This window comes from Stegodyphus dumicola, chromosome 10 (assembly GCF_044657685.1).
Source record: "Stegodyphus dumicola isolate Sdum_Otavi_A_Nest chromosome 10, ASM4465768v1".
Taxonomy (NCBI): domain Eukaryota; kingdom Metazoa; phylum Arthropoda; class Arachnida; order Araneae; family Eresidae; genus Stegodyphus; species Stegodyphus dumicola.
In genome coordinates this window covers 169,275,211-169,289,448 of record NC_140777.1, presented here as the reverse complement: position 1 = coordinate 169,289,448, position 14,238 = coordinate 169,275,211, and the positions used below count along the sequence as shown (strand labels likewise).

Below are 14,238 nucleotides of genomic sequence, written 5' to 3'. Positions count from 1 at the left end.
ATTCTATAGTTTTTAAATTGGAATCCTACAATTTTCTATGTATTTAATAAAAGTCAAATAAATTTCCTAAAATATTTACTAATATGTTTATATTTATTTACATTTATTTCTTTATTTTTTAAATTTACTATTATAATAAGTTCTTATTTGATATCTTGTTCCAGCCTCACTCTCGCATGCTTAGTATTGGTTTTGGCGATGTGGGCATGTGCAGCTTCCAACACATACAAATGGGGACCCGATTTGACATCGGAGTTGCCTCCACATTTGCTACAGGAGGCGCTTTTTCCAAAACAAACTAAACATTTCGAATTCAAGGTGAGTTAACTTTCTGTAACAACATATTATTTACATGACAAGAAATTTGAAATTATATTTTATTCTCTTCTTCATTTTCTGTACAAATTTTATTTCAGAATACATTCAATTTATGTTACATCGTGTAAAATCTTGTGTTTCTATTTGGCTGTGTTCAAACAATAATATCTCTCTAGTTAGCGAAATTTATTGAGTTTGATCAAAAATATTTTTGCTGTTACATAAAACGTTATTTAACCCTTATTTTGTCATGTGACGCCTTGAACAGGCGTCTGATATCAATAATAGAATTCTTTTGTACTCCGAATGCCAGTATTTCATATCCAAAAACCACTCTGGGACATTTTAAAAGAAATCACGTTGCAAATTATTATATAAAGAACTTTAACTCCCAAAACGATTATCATAACGTAAATTTTTTGAAATAATTTTATAGCGTTACATTATTCTGCATTTAAAAAAATGTTACAAAAATTAATTTTGCTGAAACTATTGTTTATCCATATATTCTGAAACGTTTTATTCTCATATCTTCTACCGATGCTGTTTCATTATAATAGTGCTAAACTGTATTTTTGTGCGCTACATAATCAATAGTATTTCGTATTATCCTCAAATTATCCTCTCCCTCGAGCAGTCTTATTTTATGTATACGCTGCTGGCCATTAAAATGGCTACACCATGAGTGCGGCATGGAACAAACGTCAAATTTGCATGAAAGGTACTACATGCAGCGATTAACGTTCCAGCGCTGCGCACAAAACACGTTTGAGTAATGCCAACTATATTGTACATAAATGGGAGGACTGGGCAGTGGATTTCTAGTGGGGAAAAAAAAAAAAGCTTTCGCGTAATAGCTTCAGCTATAAGTGTAAAGTTGAAGTTGGATTTCTCATTTGGAAATCGCATTTGAATATTGAATGTTTGTGCAAAGGTCGTGTAATGCCTCGTGTAAGAAGGAACAACTTCCACCAATTCGTATTGAAATCGTTACCTATCGGGACTGTAGCTCATCATTTCGCTGCATTGCTGCTCGTGTTGGTTGGGATCAAATTATTGCCAGTTGAATATGAAATCCTGCATGGCATTCAGGAAGGCCAGACTGATTTCCATGCAGGATTTCAGCTGAGTCAGGAACTTGGATCGTGTGCAGACGACAACTGTCCGCACGAACAATGCAACAGCACCACAGACTGTAAGCATGGCGGCCATTGTTTCCTTGAAAGCTGCAAGAAAAACATGTGCGTTTACAGTGATGCGACGAATGACGACACTGGATGTAGTCTTTTCAGATGAATCATGGTTCTGCCTACAGCATCATGGATGAACGTATCCATATGTGAAAGCACAGAGAAGAGCATTACCTGCTTGCTTTCGTCATCGTCATATGGGCACAACATCTGGCATGTTAGAACCAAACGCCATTGTCCCGATAATGAGTTAGGCATGAAGTCAACGAGGTTTCCAAGAAAGGGGGTAGCGTATTCTATGCCATTTCTGTGGGATTTTCAGATGCTGAACTGTTTGAGATGACAGATGATCAGTATTTTTCCTCCCTAGAATGTACTAAATATATTTGATAGGGTTATAAGGTATTTCTCCGGCCTTCTTAACATGCCTTCGGGGTGAGGTGGTCTGCACGTTAGGCGCGTATTCCAGAGGTCCACGGTTCGATTCCCGGCGAAGGCGTTTCACATTTTTCATCTTGCCTGCTTCCAAAAACACCTAATGTCTCTACAGGCTCTATGTCTGGAATATATGCTTAACAATGTATTTGGAGAATTCTTTGTTAAAAAGGAAATAATCCGCAAGCAAAGCACAATGTGGCTTGGTATTATCATCCCCAACTGCTACAGGTGACAGCAGGGCTGGACGCCCGGACGGCTTTCTAAGACTACTTGGGTGTTGTCCAAACCCTGCAACTATCTTTTACTATTATGCTGTAATACACATATCACATTGTATAGAGTAGCTACACTAATTATGCACGGTGACTTGTATAGGAGTTAATATCTGCATTGTTACAAATGGAAGTAGTACTATGTCTTAACGTGAGAAAGAGCTTTCATGTATACAGGCTGTGGCTAAAAGACTTTGTGGGTATCACTAGTGCACAAGAATGTCAGCAGATTCCAAGACTATCATACTACTATTATTCTGGCAAAGGTGATGCCCCAGCGCCTCTAGTTTCGTCATGATACTATGCAATATTTTAAGCAATGAGGGCTGCTTAATCAAAAAGCGTTTGAAAGCGGCTACCTCCGTTGTAGGCAACTTCATGTGCCAGTCCTTAGTCAGGGGGCACTTGGTGAGGTAGTGGTCTGGAAGTCCTGTGTCGCCACATATGCAGATATCTGTTCTGCTTGTACCTCTTTCCGCAAAGTAAGAAGGGAAAGGGCCATGTCCGGTAATGAATCTCGTAAGAAAAAGGGTTGAAATAAGTCGATCTGTGCTTACTTTATGAACAAATTCGTAGGTCCTTCGGCTTTTCTGTGTCGTTGAACAGTCCTCTTTGCCACATCCTTAGTACTGTTGCTGTCGTTGTTTTTTTAGATGGGATTTAGGAAGCGGGATTGCAATTTGGGTTGCGTTGATACTTTGTGCCGCCTCCTTAGCCAAGGCCTCCGCTCGCTCATTGCCCTGGGTACCAGCATGAGCGTTTACCCAAAAAATGCGTATACTTGTTGTATTTGCACTCCTTAATAAATTCTGCACATCCGTAATTAGTGGTGCTGAATGTGTTGGATTTTTTATGGCTTGAATTGCCGATAAGCTTTCGGAGAAAATGGTAACATGTCTGTTCTTTTTGTGAACTAACCATGCGATTGCTTCTTGTATTGCCATATCTTCGGTCTGGAAAAAGGAGTTTCCAGGGCTAAGACGGCCTTTCCATGTGTCTATGACTGAACCTTTTTCGTAGGCTACAAAGGAGCTCCCAACTTCCTCTTCTATCTTCGAACCATCTTTAAAGATTGCGGGAAAATCACCTTCAACACTTAGGGTGAAAACCGGATTATAGAAAACTACTCCCAGGCCATACTGGGATGGGTGAATGGCTAGCCTTGAGCTTTCGGTTTCATAGTTTAGAAGATCATAGGCTACATCTCCATGTGTGATGCTTGCCCTAAGCTGTGAAACTATTGAGACAACTGCTTCCTGGACTGCCCTTAGTGGAAGTGGAGTGAGTTCTGCCAGAACCAAAGCAGACACAGTCGAAGTTGTACGATAGGCTCTTGTTATTGTTAGTGCAAAATGCCTCTGCGCGCTGTAGAGGAGCCGCTCCTTCCTGGTGGTCATTGGAACGACCCAGATTGCCGCCTCATATGTTAATATTTTTTCCACAACTGTTTGGTATAATATCTTTAAAATGGGAGGGCGTAAGCCCCAGTTTGCATCCCGCATTTAGCTATGTGATGGAACTTTTTGTCGCTGCTGTTTGAGGTGTGGAACACAGGAAAAGTCTTCATCCAAAACCATTCCGAGAAGTTTCAACTCTTTCACCCTCTTGATCGTTCTGCCTACCATTGCAATGCACAGGTTTCTAACTAAAGTTTGCCCCGGCTTATGGTACACAATGTATTTCGACTTTGCTTCTGAGATTTTTAGTTTTTTCTCTGCACAGAGGTTGGCGAAAAGGGAGATTGTCTCGTTGCAATTGTTTTGAAAGATGTTCCTAGACTTAACCACAAACTACGAAAGTGGCATCGTCGAAGGCTATGACCTCAGTGTGTAGAGGCAGGCAGCCCCCAATTGCTACATGCGACATGCGACGGAGGACGTGGGCACCACCCCTCTACCAATACGGTTAATCGGTATAGCGCCACGTCCACCTTTATCTAGATAACCATACGTGTTCATTGTGCTAATATACTAATATATAAACATACATACAAATTTGGTACTTAATACAGTGGCGTTAAAGCTAATTAATGTTAGACACTGGATAATACATTGCCATGTTACAACCTGTATACAAAAGCATGGATACGATAGCATATATACATAACGTGTGTACTCATATGTTGAGTACACTATGACCCTTTGAAGCATTATCATTAGATTACAGAAGACATGTACATACTGAAATATTAGGTGCGCAATGTTATGCTGGAATAAGTAATTAGTACAGTGAATTAAAAGTTAGACCCTAGATTAGTACTGTGTAGTACAGTGTCTTTGGTGCAATTAATTTCAGAGTGGGGCTCTAGTTAGTTCTTTGCGATACGGTGCCGTGTTACAGGATAAAATGTGCAGATGCATAGTTACATTATCATATATACAGAACATAAATTCATATACATATATACAGACACATTAGGTACATGATTTTTCAGTGCGTAATAGATGTATATTAACTATACAGTGCCAAGATATGTGATAACACTAGTAGATACATGGGTACAATTACATATAAACAAGGACATACACAATTACATATAGACAAAAGCGTATATACGCTTATATTTTGGTACACAATAGTCATTGGTGACATAAACATTTCGTACTTACTTCATATACTGAAACTCTAGATCCATAAAATAATGTTATAACTAGTAATAGGTGCTTATTTAATTTCATAATAGGATACCACGTTGATATTTTGCCTTACTGTGTCACGTTACGTAGAAATGTATGCGGGTGCATGGGTACAGCTTCCTATTTACAATGCTATACTGTTTTCCTATTTACAATGCTATACCTATTTACAATGTTTATATCATTCGATTTCATAATCAATAGGTACATGGCACATTTATATACATGAGCAGATGGTACATTGTAGAGTGCCGTTGATGATAATTGATGCAATAAATTTTATAGTATTTTTAAAATAATGCATTTATAAGCAATTATAGGGTGCATAATTGTCATTGGGTACATATACAATAGGCGCATAATACATATACATATTCATATATTAGTTTCTTAATACAATGCTAGGGCAAGTAATTGGTGCTGTTATTTTTACATGTTACATGATGCTGTAGACGATTGGATGGATAAACTAATATATATACTAATATACATATACACAACTTTTAGGCACATAATAATCACTAGATTCTCAGACATTAGGTACATGGTATACATATACATATATAAACAGATGGTTCATAATACAGTGCTATGGAAAGTAATAAACGCAGTTAATTTTATAGTAAAATTCTAGTTTAACACTATGCGAAACGGCTTCATGTTACACAGTGTTAAATACTGACGCATGAATACAGTAATATTTCTACTTGTTAATACTATATATATAAAAATATACAACTATTTTAGGTGCATACTTAACATAGGATACATAATTATTAGATGCACTATGCATATACGTACATAATACATAAGATTAGTACAATGCTGGAACAATTCATTGGTGCTGTTAGTTTTAGTGTAAGATCCTAGTTTAACGCTATGAGGTACAGTGCCATACTACAGGATGATATGCGCGGAGCCATGGATGCAGTTATATACATACTAAAACACGTATACACAATTATTAGGCACGCAGTAATCATTGGATTTATAAGCATTATATACATGGTACATATACAGACGATACATAATATATAAACAAATATATATATAATAATAATGCTATAGAAGTTAGTTAATGCAATGGGGTTTTTAGAATTAAGACTTTAGATTAACACTATGCGGTAAAGTGTCATGTTGCGTGATGTTATATTCGGATGCATGGTTACATTATCATATATACGAGGATATATATACATATTATTAGGCACATAGTAATCATTGGGCTCACAATCTTAATGCACATAGTGCCTTAGTCTCGTGGACTTGAAAGTACGTAATAAGGTTCAAATGGTGCTATTAATTTGATGATGCTAAATAATATTAATACAATAATGCAGCAATGATTAATACAGTTAATGATCAATACAGTAACATTTATACTAGAACATATATATATATACAAGTACAAGGCGCATAATTACATTGAGTATAGAAGCATTGGGTGCATTATACATATACATACATAAAACATAACTACATGGTGATTGTACTTAAGATACATTTATAAACAGGTACAGATGGTCCTTATTTACATATTGCGGTACAGATAATAGACATAATTCGTTTGGTTGGCATAATGCAAATTGATTAAATAGTTTATTCTTGCTATATTACTAGGAGTGTTGGACACTCCTTACGATAATTCACAGTTATTTTGTGGTGTTGGTAGCTGGTGTGGGGGCCCTAAGTGCAATTTATACGTAAATCCGGCATTTTGGGCACCTATTAAAGGCACACGAACTGAGCTACAGATTTGTGATCATTCAAACCAACCGTATGGCGTAAGTTTTCAACAGGTTAAAGTTGAAACTTTTGCGTCAATAATTCCCAGAAGATGCTAATGCAAATAAGTGACCTTCATATTGTCTTTTTTCTTCTGGCTGTTAATGTTAAATACATTCCTCGTTTTGCATTAGTGCACTTCTATGGTCTCCTCCTGTCTTTCCTTGCATTTCTAATTTTCAAAAATAGGTTCTCTAGTCTCGAATTTTTTTTTTTTTTTAAGGATATTTCAACAGCTTCTGCTTCATTGCGCTCTATTAGTCCGTTTTTAAACTACTGATGTCCGTTTGGCTAAATCATATTGTTGAGATATCATATTCACTGCTATTCAGCTCATGTAAATTATTTCTAGTCTCCTGCTATAGAGCCCCGGATCGAATAGGTGCAGAGCCTGATTGGATTTATTTTTTGCGGGGCCCTCTCTCCTCTTTGCGGGAATCGTTTCAAATATCTTATACAAACGAATTTTTTCTTGGTTCAACAACTTCTGTTGAACACTATCTATTGTTTGCTCAGCAGAAAGTCTTTTTTGAAGCTTTGTACATTTTAACATAGCTACCGAATGGTTTTTTGATTTTTCATATGTTCTCTTTCTCGTTCCAGTGGATTCGACATCTAATGGTAAAATTGTAGGTTAGGTTTCCATTTTTAATCACATAATATACTTAAATTTTTAATTTTAAAAATAATTGTTTGTTAATAAAGATTATGTAATATAATTAGTTCTTACCTTATTAAACAATTAGCAATTGTAGTCACAAAATACGACTCTAATAATTAAAACGATTAAAAGAATAGCGAACTAGAAATGCAAGAAACAATTGACATTTGATACTAGCTATACATCCACCACTGGCTGGTACGGTTGCGCAACTAGTTGCGCGTGCATATATCTGCATAGTAGTTTACGTACGTAGTGCAAAATCTCTCTAATATGGGACTATCCCGATTAAATTCAATACATTTGACATGAACTTTTACGTGTATCAGTTTTCTATATTATAAAGTATATATTATATAATAATAAACACATTAATAAATCTCACCCAGCAATGCGAACTTAAAATAAATATATTTTTAATTATTTGAATAATTCATAATTTATCCATTATCGTCAAAAGCAATTTGCTTTAAATTTCGAAATTTTTTTTGGTCATTTTGATGGTAACGCGGGGCCCGATTGGGCCCAATCGCTCCAGTCGCCCTTTATCCGGCCCTGCTGCTATATAATTAATGGTACGAGTTAATTTTCATTCTCTATCGAAGACGTAGTCTTTGATGTTGCAAGTAAAATTTAAATATTTTGATAACTTTCCTTTTTAATCTTTTTCCTTCATTTTTAGTAAAGAATTAATCGATTGCATGGTTGTTTCATATCGAACGCATATCCCTTAAATGTTTTAAGGAGCGAATTTTAGCAACAAAGCTTTTAATATCTACAGTTTCCTTGTATTCTTATTGCTTTCAGAAGCTGGGAATAGGCATAAATTTTTGTACAGCGATTATGCAAAATACCATGGATATATTCAGTTCTCCCATGTAAATGTAAATGTTTGTAAATAACTATCATTTAAGATATAATATGCTGAGTTAAAAAACTGTGAAATATACACGCCAAATAAGCATTAAATGTTCTCTCGAAATCGAAGATATATTTCTCTCATTATTTATAAATAAAAATGAAATATACTATAAAATAATGCAGCATATATTTATTTTGACTTTGCCAAATAATGAGTAATGTAGCTTTGTGGTAAAGAGGTGAAATCTGTAAGCTGCAATGAATTGAATTTTTTCTTCTCAGAAAGTTTTTTTGAGTATTTAAAACAAGTGACTTTGAAAATTCTTTGAAAAATGGCGGATGCGACATCACAACAGCCTAAAATACTCCTCTGTCGTTTTATAAAAACACTCACTGTTAGATATGTTATGCAGCAATGATAGTGACTCGCTATTTCCAGCTGTGATATAAAAACTGAATAATTTGCAGTATTATTAAATAGTACCAAGACCTTTTTCGTCTTCCATTTCTTTAATTGCAAAAAACAGAAACTTAGATTGCTTGAAAAAACCTTATCATTGGTAAATGAGTTTTAAAAACGCCTTAGTAAATTGAACGTGAGCGTGTACGTACAGTTGACCTGGTATAGAGCTGGCAAACTTAGGCACGCAGCAGCAAAAGTGATTACTGTCCTTATCGCGTGTAATTTGCGCTCTGCTGTCACAGCCTTTTCAAAATACAATACAGGCTGTTAATTATTATTGAAACATTCTCAGCACGTGGAAGATTAAACGCTGCATTAATCATGTAAAAATAAGGAACATATCACTTCTATGAACCCAATTGGCTGTGTGTAGCCTGTTTTGTTTTTTAAACCTGCAAAGCAAAGAAATTCGTTTCAAAGGAAGAAAACTAAAATTATATTGTAAAAAAAATTAATCAGCGAATTATTTCATTGAATATGTATTGCAATGTATATTAGCAATAATAAACAGATTTAGAAGACATCTGAAATCCTTTTAATCAGCGTATTATTTGCATGTTGGGTAGAAGCATTGCTTATGATAATTTATACAAAAACATGTATGAAGAGCTGTTGCCAAGAATTTTTTGGGGGGAGGGGGGAACTTTTTTTTTTTGCCAAAAACTTTTTTGGCAACTTTGGAACTTTTGAGTTTTTTTGGGGGAAATTTTTTTTTAACAGTTAGTTTTTGCTTTGATTCAAAATGGCGTTGGGATGAGTACTTATTGTTAAAATCAAAGCGTTTTCGTTTTCACAGGTATACACAACTTTTTAATTCTCTGTTTTTTTGTTTACCCAACATCTGTTTTTAGTAAAAGCTCTATGTATTTTCCTAATCTAGGTTTTTATTGTTCCGCAAGAACAAATGTATTAATTATAAAATTTATTGGCATTTAGAGGATGATAATACTATACCCTGAAGCATTTCATTGAGCAATAGCTCGAGAATTATCTAGAGTATACCAAACCTATAATTCGCAAAATTTCAAAGTGACAGTGGCATTTTTCCGTAATAATCGATCTTACTGGTGAAATAATACATATCTGTTGAATATAGAATAAAATTTTAAAATTTGAGACAAAAAATGTCCGTAAACTTAGTTAAAAATTAAATGGACAAGAAATCGAAAAGATGAGAGAAGAATTATTTCTATAGCTTTTTCTCCAAACTTCCCAGCTTCTCCTCCAGACTTCTTCAACGAAAGAGAGGAAATTTTGTTTAAATAACAATCATTAGCCTAAACGGGCGGTAGCCCACAAAGGCTATTAGTCTCAAAACGGCATTTTGTGGCGTTTCACTATCAATGGCGAATCACTTTTTAAATTATTGCCATTAAATACTATCGCAATGTACTATATTTAAAGAAATTAAATAATTAGGAATCTGCATGAATGTATGTATGTATGCTTCTCTCATACATTCATGCTAGTATGTTTCTCGCGCTGTGAAAAACGACGATACCTAGAGCCATCAAATTTTGAATAACGTAATCCTCCACCCGAACATGGGCACTCGGAAGCCCGAATTTGGAATTTGTTTCATTAACTATTCCATATTATGTAAAACTCAACGATTTCAAAGCGAGCAATGGCAACACTGTATGGAAAAAAACATTTTTATCTCCAGAGACTGTCTATCGGAAATTCTAAACATCTGCTGTTTTTAAATATTTCGTGATATTGCTGTTGAATTTTATGTGGTTTCAATGCGAAGAACATGATATTTAATAAATAGAGGTAACACACGAAACGTTAAAAAAATACGCTCCTTTGGGCGTAATGTAAAATCTGAAAGGTTTCAGACTTTATTTATTTTTTATACCTTTTCAAATTATACGCTATTTAATATGTAGTGTTCATTAACTGCAAAGACAGATATGTAAGGAGTTAAAGGGTAGCTGAGTCTGAGATTGGAGAGATTTGCGCTAAACTGACTTGATAACCTACAAGCCTGTGTACATGTCCGTAAATATTTAATAGCATAAACGAATCAATTCATGGCTTTTAAATGCTCGTTGCGTTTTTAATCGACAGTGAATTTTTTACCATGCTCCAAAATTTTTGACCAAAATTTGAAATTTTTGGGAAGCGGGTTAAAATTATTTCCATAAATAATACGAGAAAGTTACCTCTATAAGACGAACTATTCGCTTAATGATTACCCCTATGACTAACTGAAGTTATATGAGACTGAAAACTGACTGAAGTTATATGAGATACTAAAAATCCTTTTGGTGAAACTATTAGAAAAAAAATCTGAAAGATTTCAGATTTTAAATTACGTCCAAAGGAGCGTTTTAATAACGTTTTGTGTGTTACCTTTATTTATTAAATATCAAGTTCAAGATCAATATCGCAAAATAATTTCAAAATGAGCCTATCTTTAGAATTTCGGATACACAGTCTCGCTCGCTGGAGATAAAAATGTTTTTTCTATACAACGTTGCCACTGCTCGATTTGAAATCCTTGAATTTGTTAATCAAAAATCCGTTAAAGTTTTACAAAATATGAAATCGATTATAAAAGAAATTCCAAATTCCTAATTAGGGCTACCAGATGCCAATATTCGGTGAAAGATTACGTTATTCAGAATTGGATGGCTCTATGTACCGTTGTTTTATCACAATGTGAGAAACATACATACATTTATGCAGATTCTTTATTATTTAATAGTTTTAAATATAATACAGGGCGATAAGATTTGGTCGCAATAATTTGAAAAGTGAAACAACGCAGAAAATGAATCAACGCAAAATGGCAAAACGAAGTTAATAATCCTTCTGGGCAAATTGGCCCTTTGGACTAATAATTTTACTCAACTACTGTACGCTAGTGAAAGTTTTCTAAGCGCATTTAAAGTAAGTTAGCATGACCTAAGAAGGTTAGCTATTATAAATGCATTTTAAACTTATAATGACAAATGGCATTTTCATTTTAATGGAACGTAATTCCACTGTGTAAGTGCGCGAGCATTCGCACTTATAATATAATTCCATCAATGCACACCTACACCTTAAGTTCATCCCGTTATATTCTATTATTCTGGTTCGAGCAGTTTACGGGAGAGCAATAAATTACACCGTGAATTGCGGCAACGACGTGTGTTTACATTTTTTTGTCCTCATTTTCTAATGCCACCTGTAGATTCTTCGTTAGCCAATCAGTAGCTAGCTGTAATGTAATGCAATGTAATTCACATTTTCTATTGAAATTTCAATACATGTCGTAGGTCATGCCTTGGAAGGCCGCCAAAATAAATAAATAAAGTTGCTTTTGTTCATCTTCTTTTTTCTTTCGCATTCATCCCCCCGCTGTGTGAACGCCGCAATTTGTATTCCAAGTATTTACTATGACCTCATTCTGAGACCTTGGAGAAGTTATTGGAAAGGGCTGAAAATCTTCAGCGGAGAATTTACGTAATTAATTTTAAAATTAAATCCAAGATTTAATTTAATTCGATTTGTTTTTGGAATTAAAACGTAATTATAAATTTTATTTTAAGACACTAAGAACAACAACATAAACGTGAAAGCTTATTTTGCAGAAAAGTAATCATGCGAAAAAAATTAGGTTACAGATTTTTGTTTGGATACAAAGCGATATTTATATACGTTTAATTCATTTGAAAATTTCTGTAAATATCTTATTAACTCAATTATTTTATCCTTCTGACTTCTGTGTTAAAAACATTTAGTGTAGACTTAAATTGTTCACTTCTTGTGCATCAATTTATTTTTACCTCTTGCCAACCTATATACTTAGGTAATGTTTTCGGTCAAAAACTTCTACAGTGAGTTTTCAGGTAGTAAGCAAGAATTAGAGTCCCCCAAACACGTTTTTACTATTTTTATAATGATGTCTACCTGTCTGTGTTTTTGTATGTGTTGGTATTCCTGACTATTTTTTCGTCCACGAGAATCTTACATCAAAGATTTACACAGTTATATTTTCCATATTCATACGTATAGAGAATATAAATGCTTAAATACTTTATAATCAACTCTTTTTATATCTGTAGAGATTATGGATACTTCCCGAATATATACAATATATAAAGAGTTGATTAGATTTTGTTTGAAGTTCGACAACCGGAAGTTTTCTTAAACTTATAATAGTTTTCAAACCCCATTACCTTTAACATTTTTCTAAATACAGGGCAGACGTAAAACTGAATATATTAGTTTGAATCAAACATGTTCTTGACTACAAAAAGAAAATACAGCTTGAAGCCCAAAACAGTTTTTAATAAAAAAAGTCTGAAAGGTTTCAGATTTTAAATTGCGTCCAAAGGAAAAAATATACTACAACATAACCCAAAACTTCCCACATTTGGTATTTAAAACTCGTATATAATTGAGAACAAGATCTTGACTGTGTATCATAAACTGGATTTTGACTGTGTATCGTAAACTGGAAGTTGTACTTTGAACTGTACAGATTTTCATGGGAAAATATAGAATCATTATAATAAGAATTCCGTTCACACGTTTGTCAAATTGTGCTGCTCGGTGATTGGTTTCGTTATATTTAGACTTCGACCGGAGGTAAGTCGTCACATTTGCAAAACATAACCTTCGCTACAAGCATAGTTTCCAGTTTCAAAAATGCCAATCTGTAGTGTTTTTAGATGCAATAGTTGTTCTTTTGACAAAGGAAAAAACCAAGTGAGAGAAGAAGTAAAATTTAAGATAAAAATAAAAAAGAAAGGAAAGAAAGATAAGGGGATAAAAATTTGAAGAGGTCAGATTTTAACGTTACCCAGAGCTTTTTTTTTTCTTTTTTTTCTTTTTTTTTCTTTTTTTTTCTTTTTCTTTTTCTTTTTTGTTTGTTTGTTTGTTTAATATTTGATATAGTCTTCCTGATATCACATTTCATCCGCTTACTAGTTAGACTCACTCCTATTGATTAAGCCCACCAGCGGATCAGCGGTGACGTCGCTGAACACTGGTAGTTCGGTCCGAGTTTCGAATCCCGCGAACGGGCTAGCTGCATGGGCGTTTTCGTGGTTTTTCCCCATGTGTAACGTGTATACGAGCCAGTTTCCCTTAGAAAGTTCTCCACGAAGGCATCCCTACCTTAAGGCAGATAGCCCTCAAGTGCTTTGCCGTAATTTAATAAAACCAAACCTATTGATTATCCATTTTTTATTGTCTGCTTTCCCATACAACGGGAAAAGATAAGTATTCGTGCTCATGTATACACCTTTTTTTGTTAATACTTATAGAAATAACATGGGAAAAAATTAAATTACAGTAGTTGTTTGAAAGTATGTATTTCAAATATAGTTTTTAAATATTTAATTTTCTTTTATTAAAACCAATTAAATAATATGTTACTCAACTGCTTCATAAACTGCAATGTTCAATAAAAAAATAAAGCATTTGATTATGTCAGTATAAATTTAAACAATAATAGTTTCTAAACATGGCCAATTATCTATATATATAAAAGGAAGAGTCTCTCTCTGTGTGTGTCTTTCGTTTGTGCTATGCGTAAGCTAATAGGTGCAGGGCTACGAAATTTGGTACATAGGGTGCATCTAGACAAGCACTTCGAAGCAATTTTTTTTAAAAT

The 14,238-nt window shown here is 34.3% G+C and overlaps 1 protein-coding gene across 2 annotated transcripts in view; it reads left to right on the top strand.

Moving 5' to 3' along the window:
• LOC118189056 (uncharacterized) overlaps nt 1-14,238 on the top strand; it is a 293,031-nt gene that overhangs the window by 266,444 nt on the left and 12,349 nt on the right. For both annotated transcript variants that reach the window (XM_085825859.1, XM_085825858.1), the window contains exon 2: nt 165-318. In XM_085825859.1, coding sequence (XP_085681985.1) covers nt 199-318 — 120 coding nt within the window. In that variant the 5' untranslated portion in view covers nt 165-198. The remainder of the gene's footprint in view (nt 1-164; nt 319-14,238) is intronic.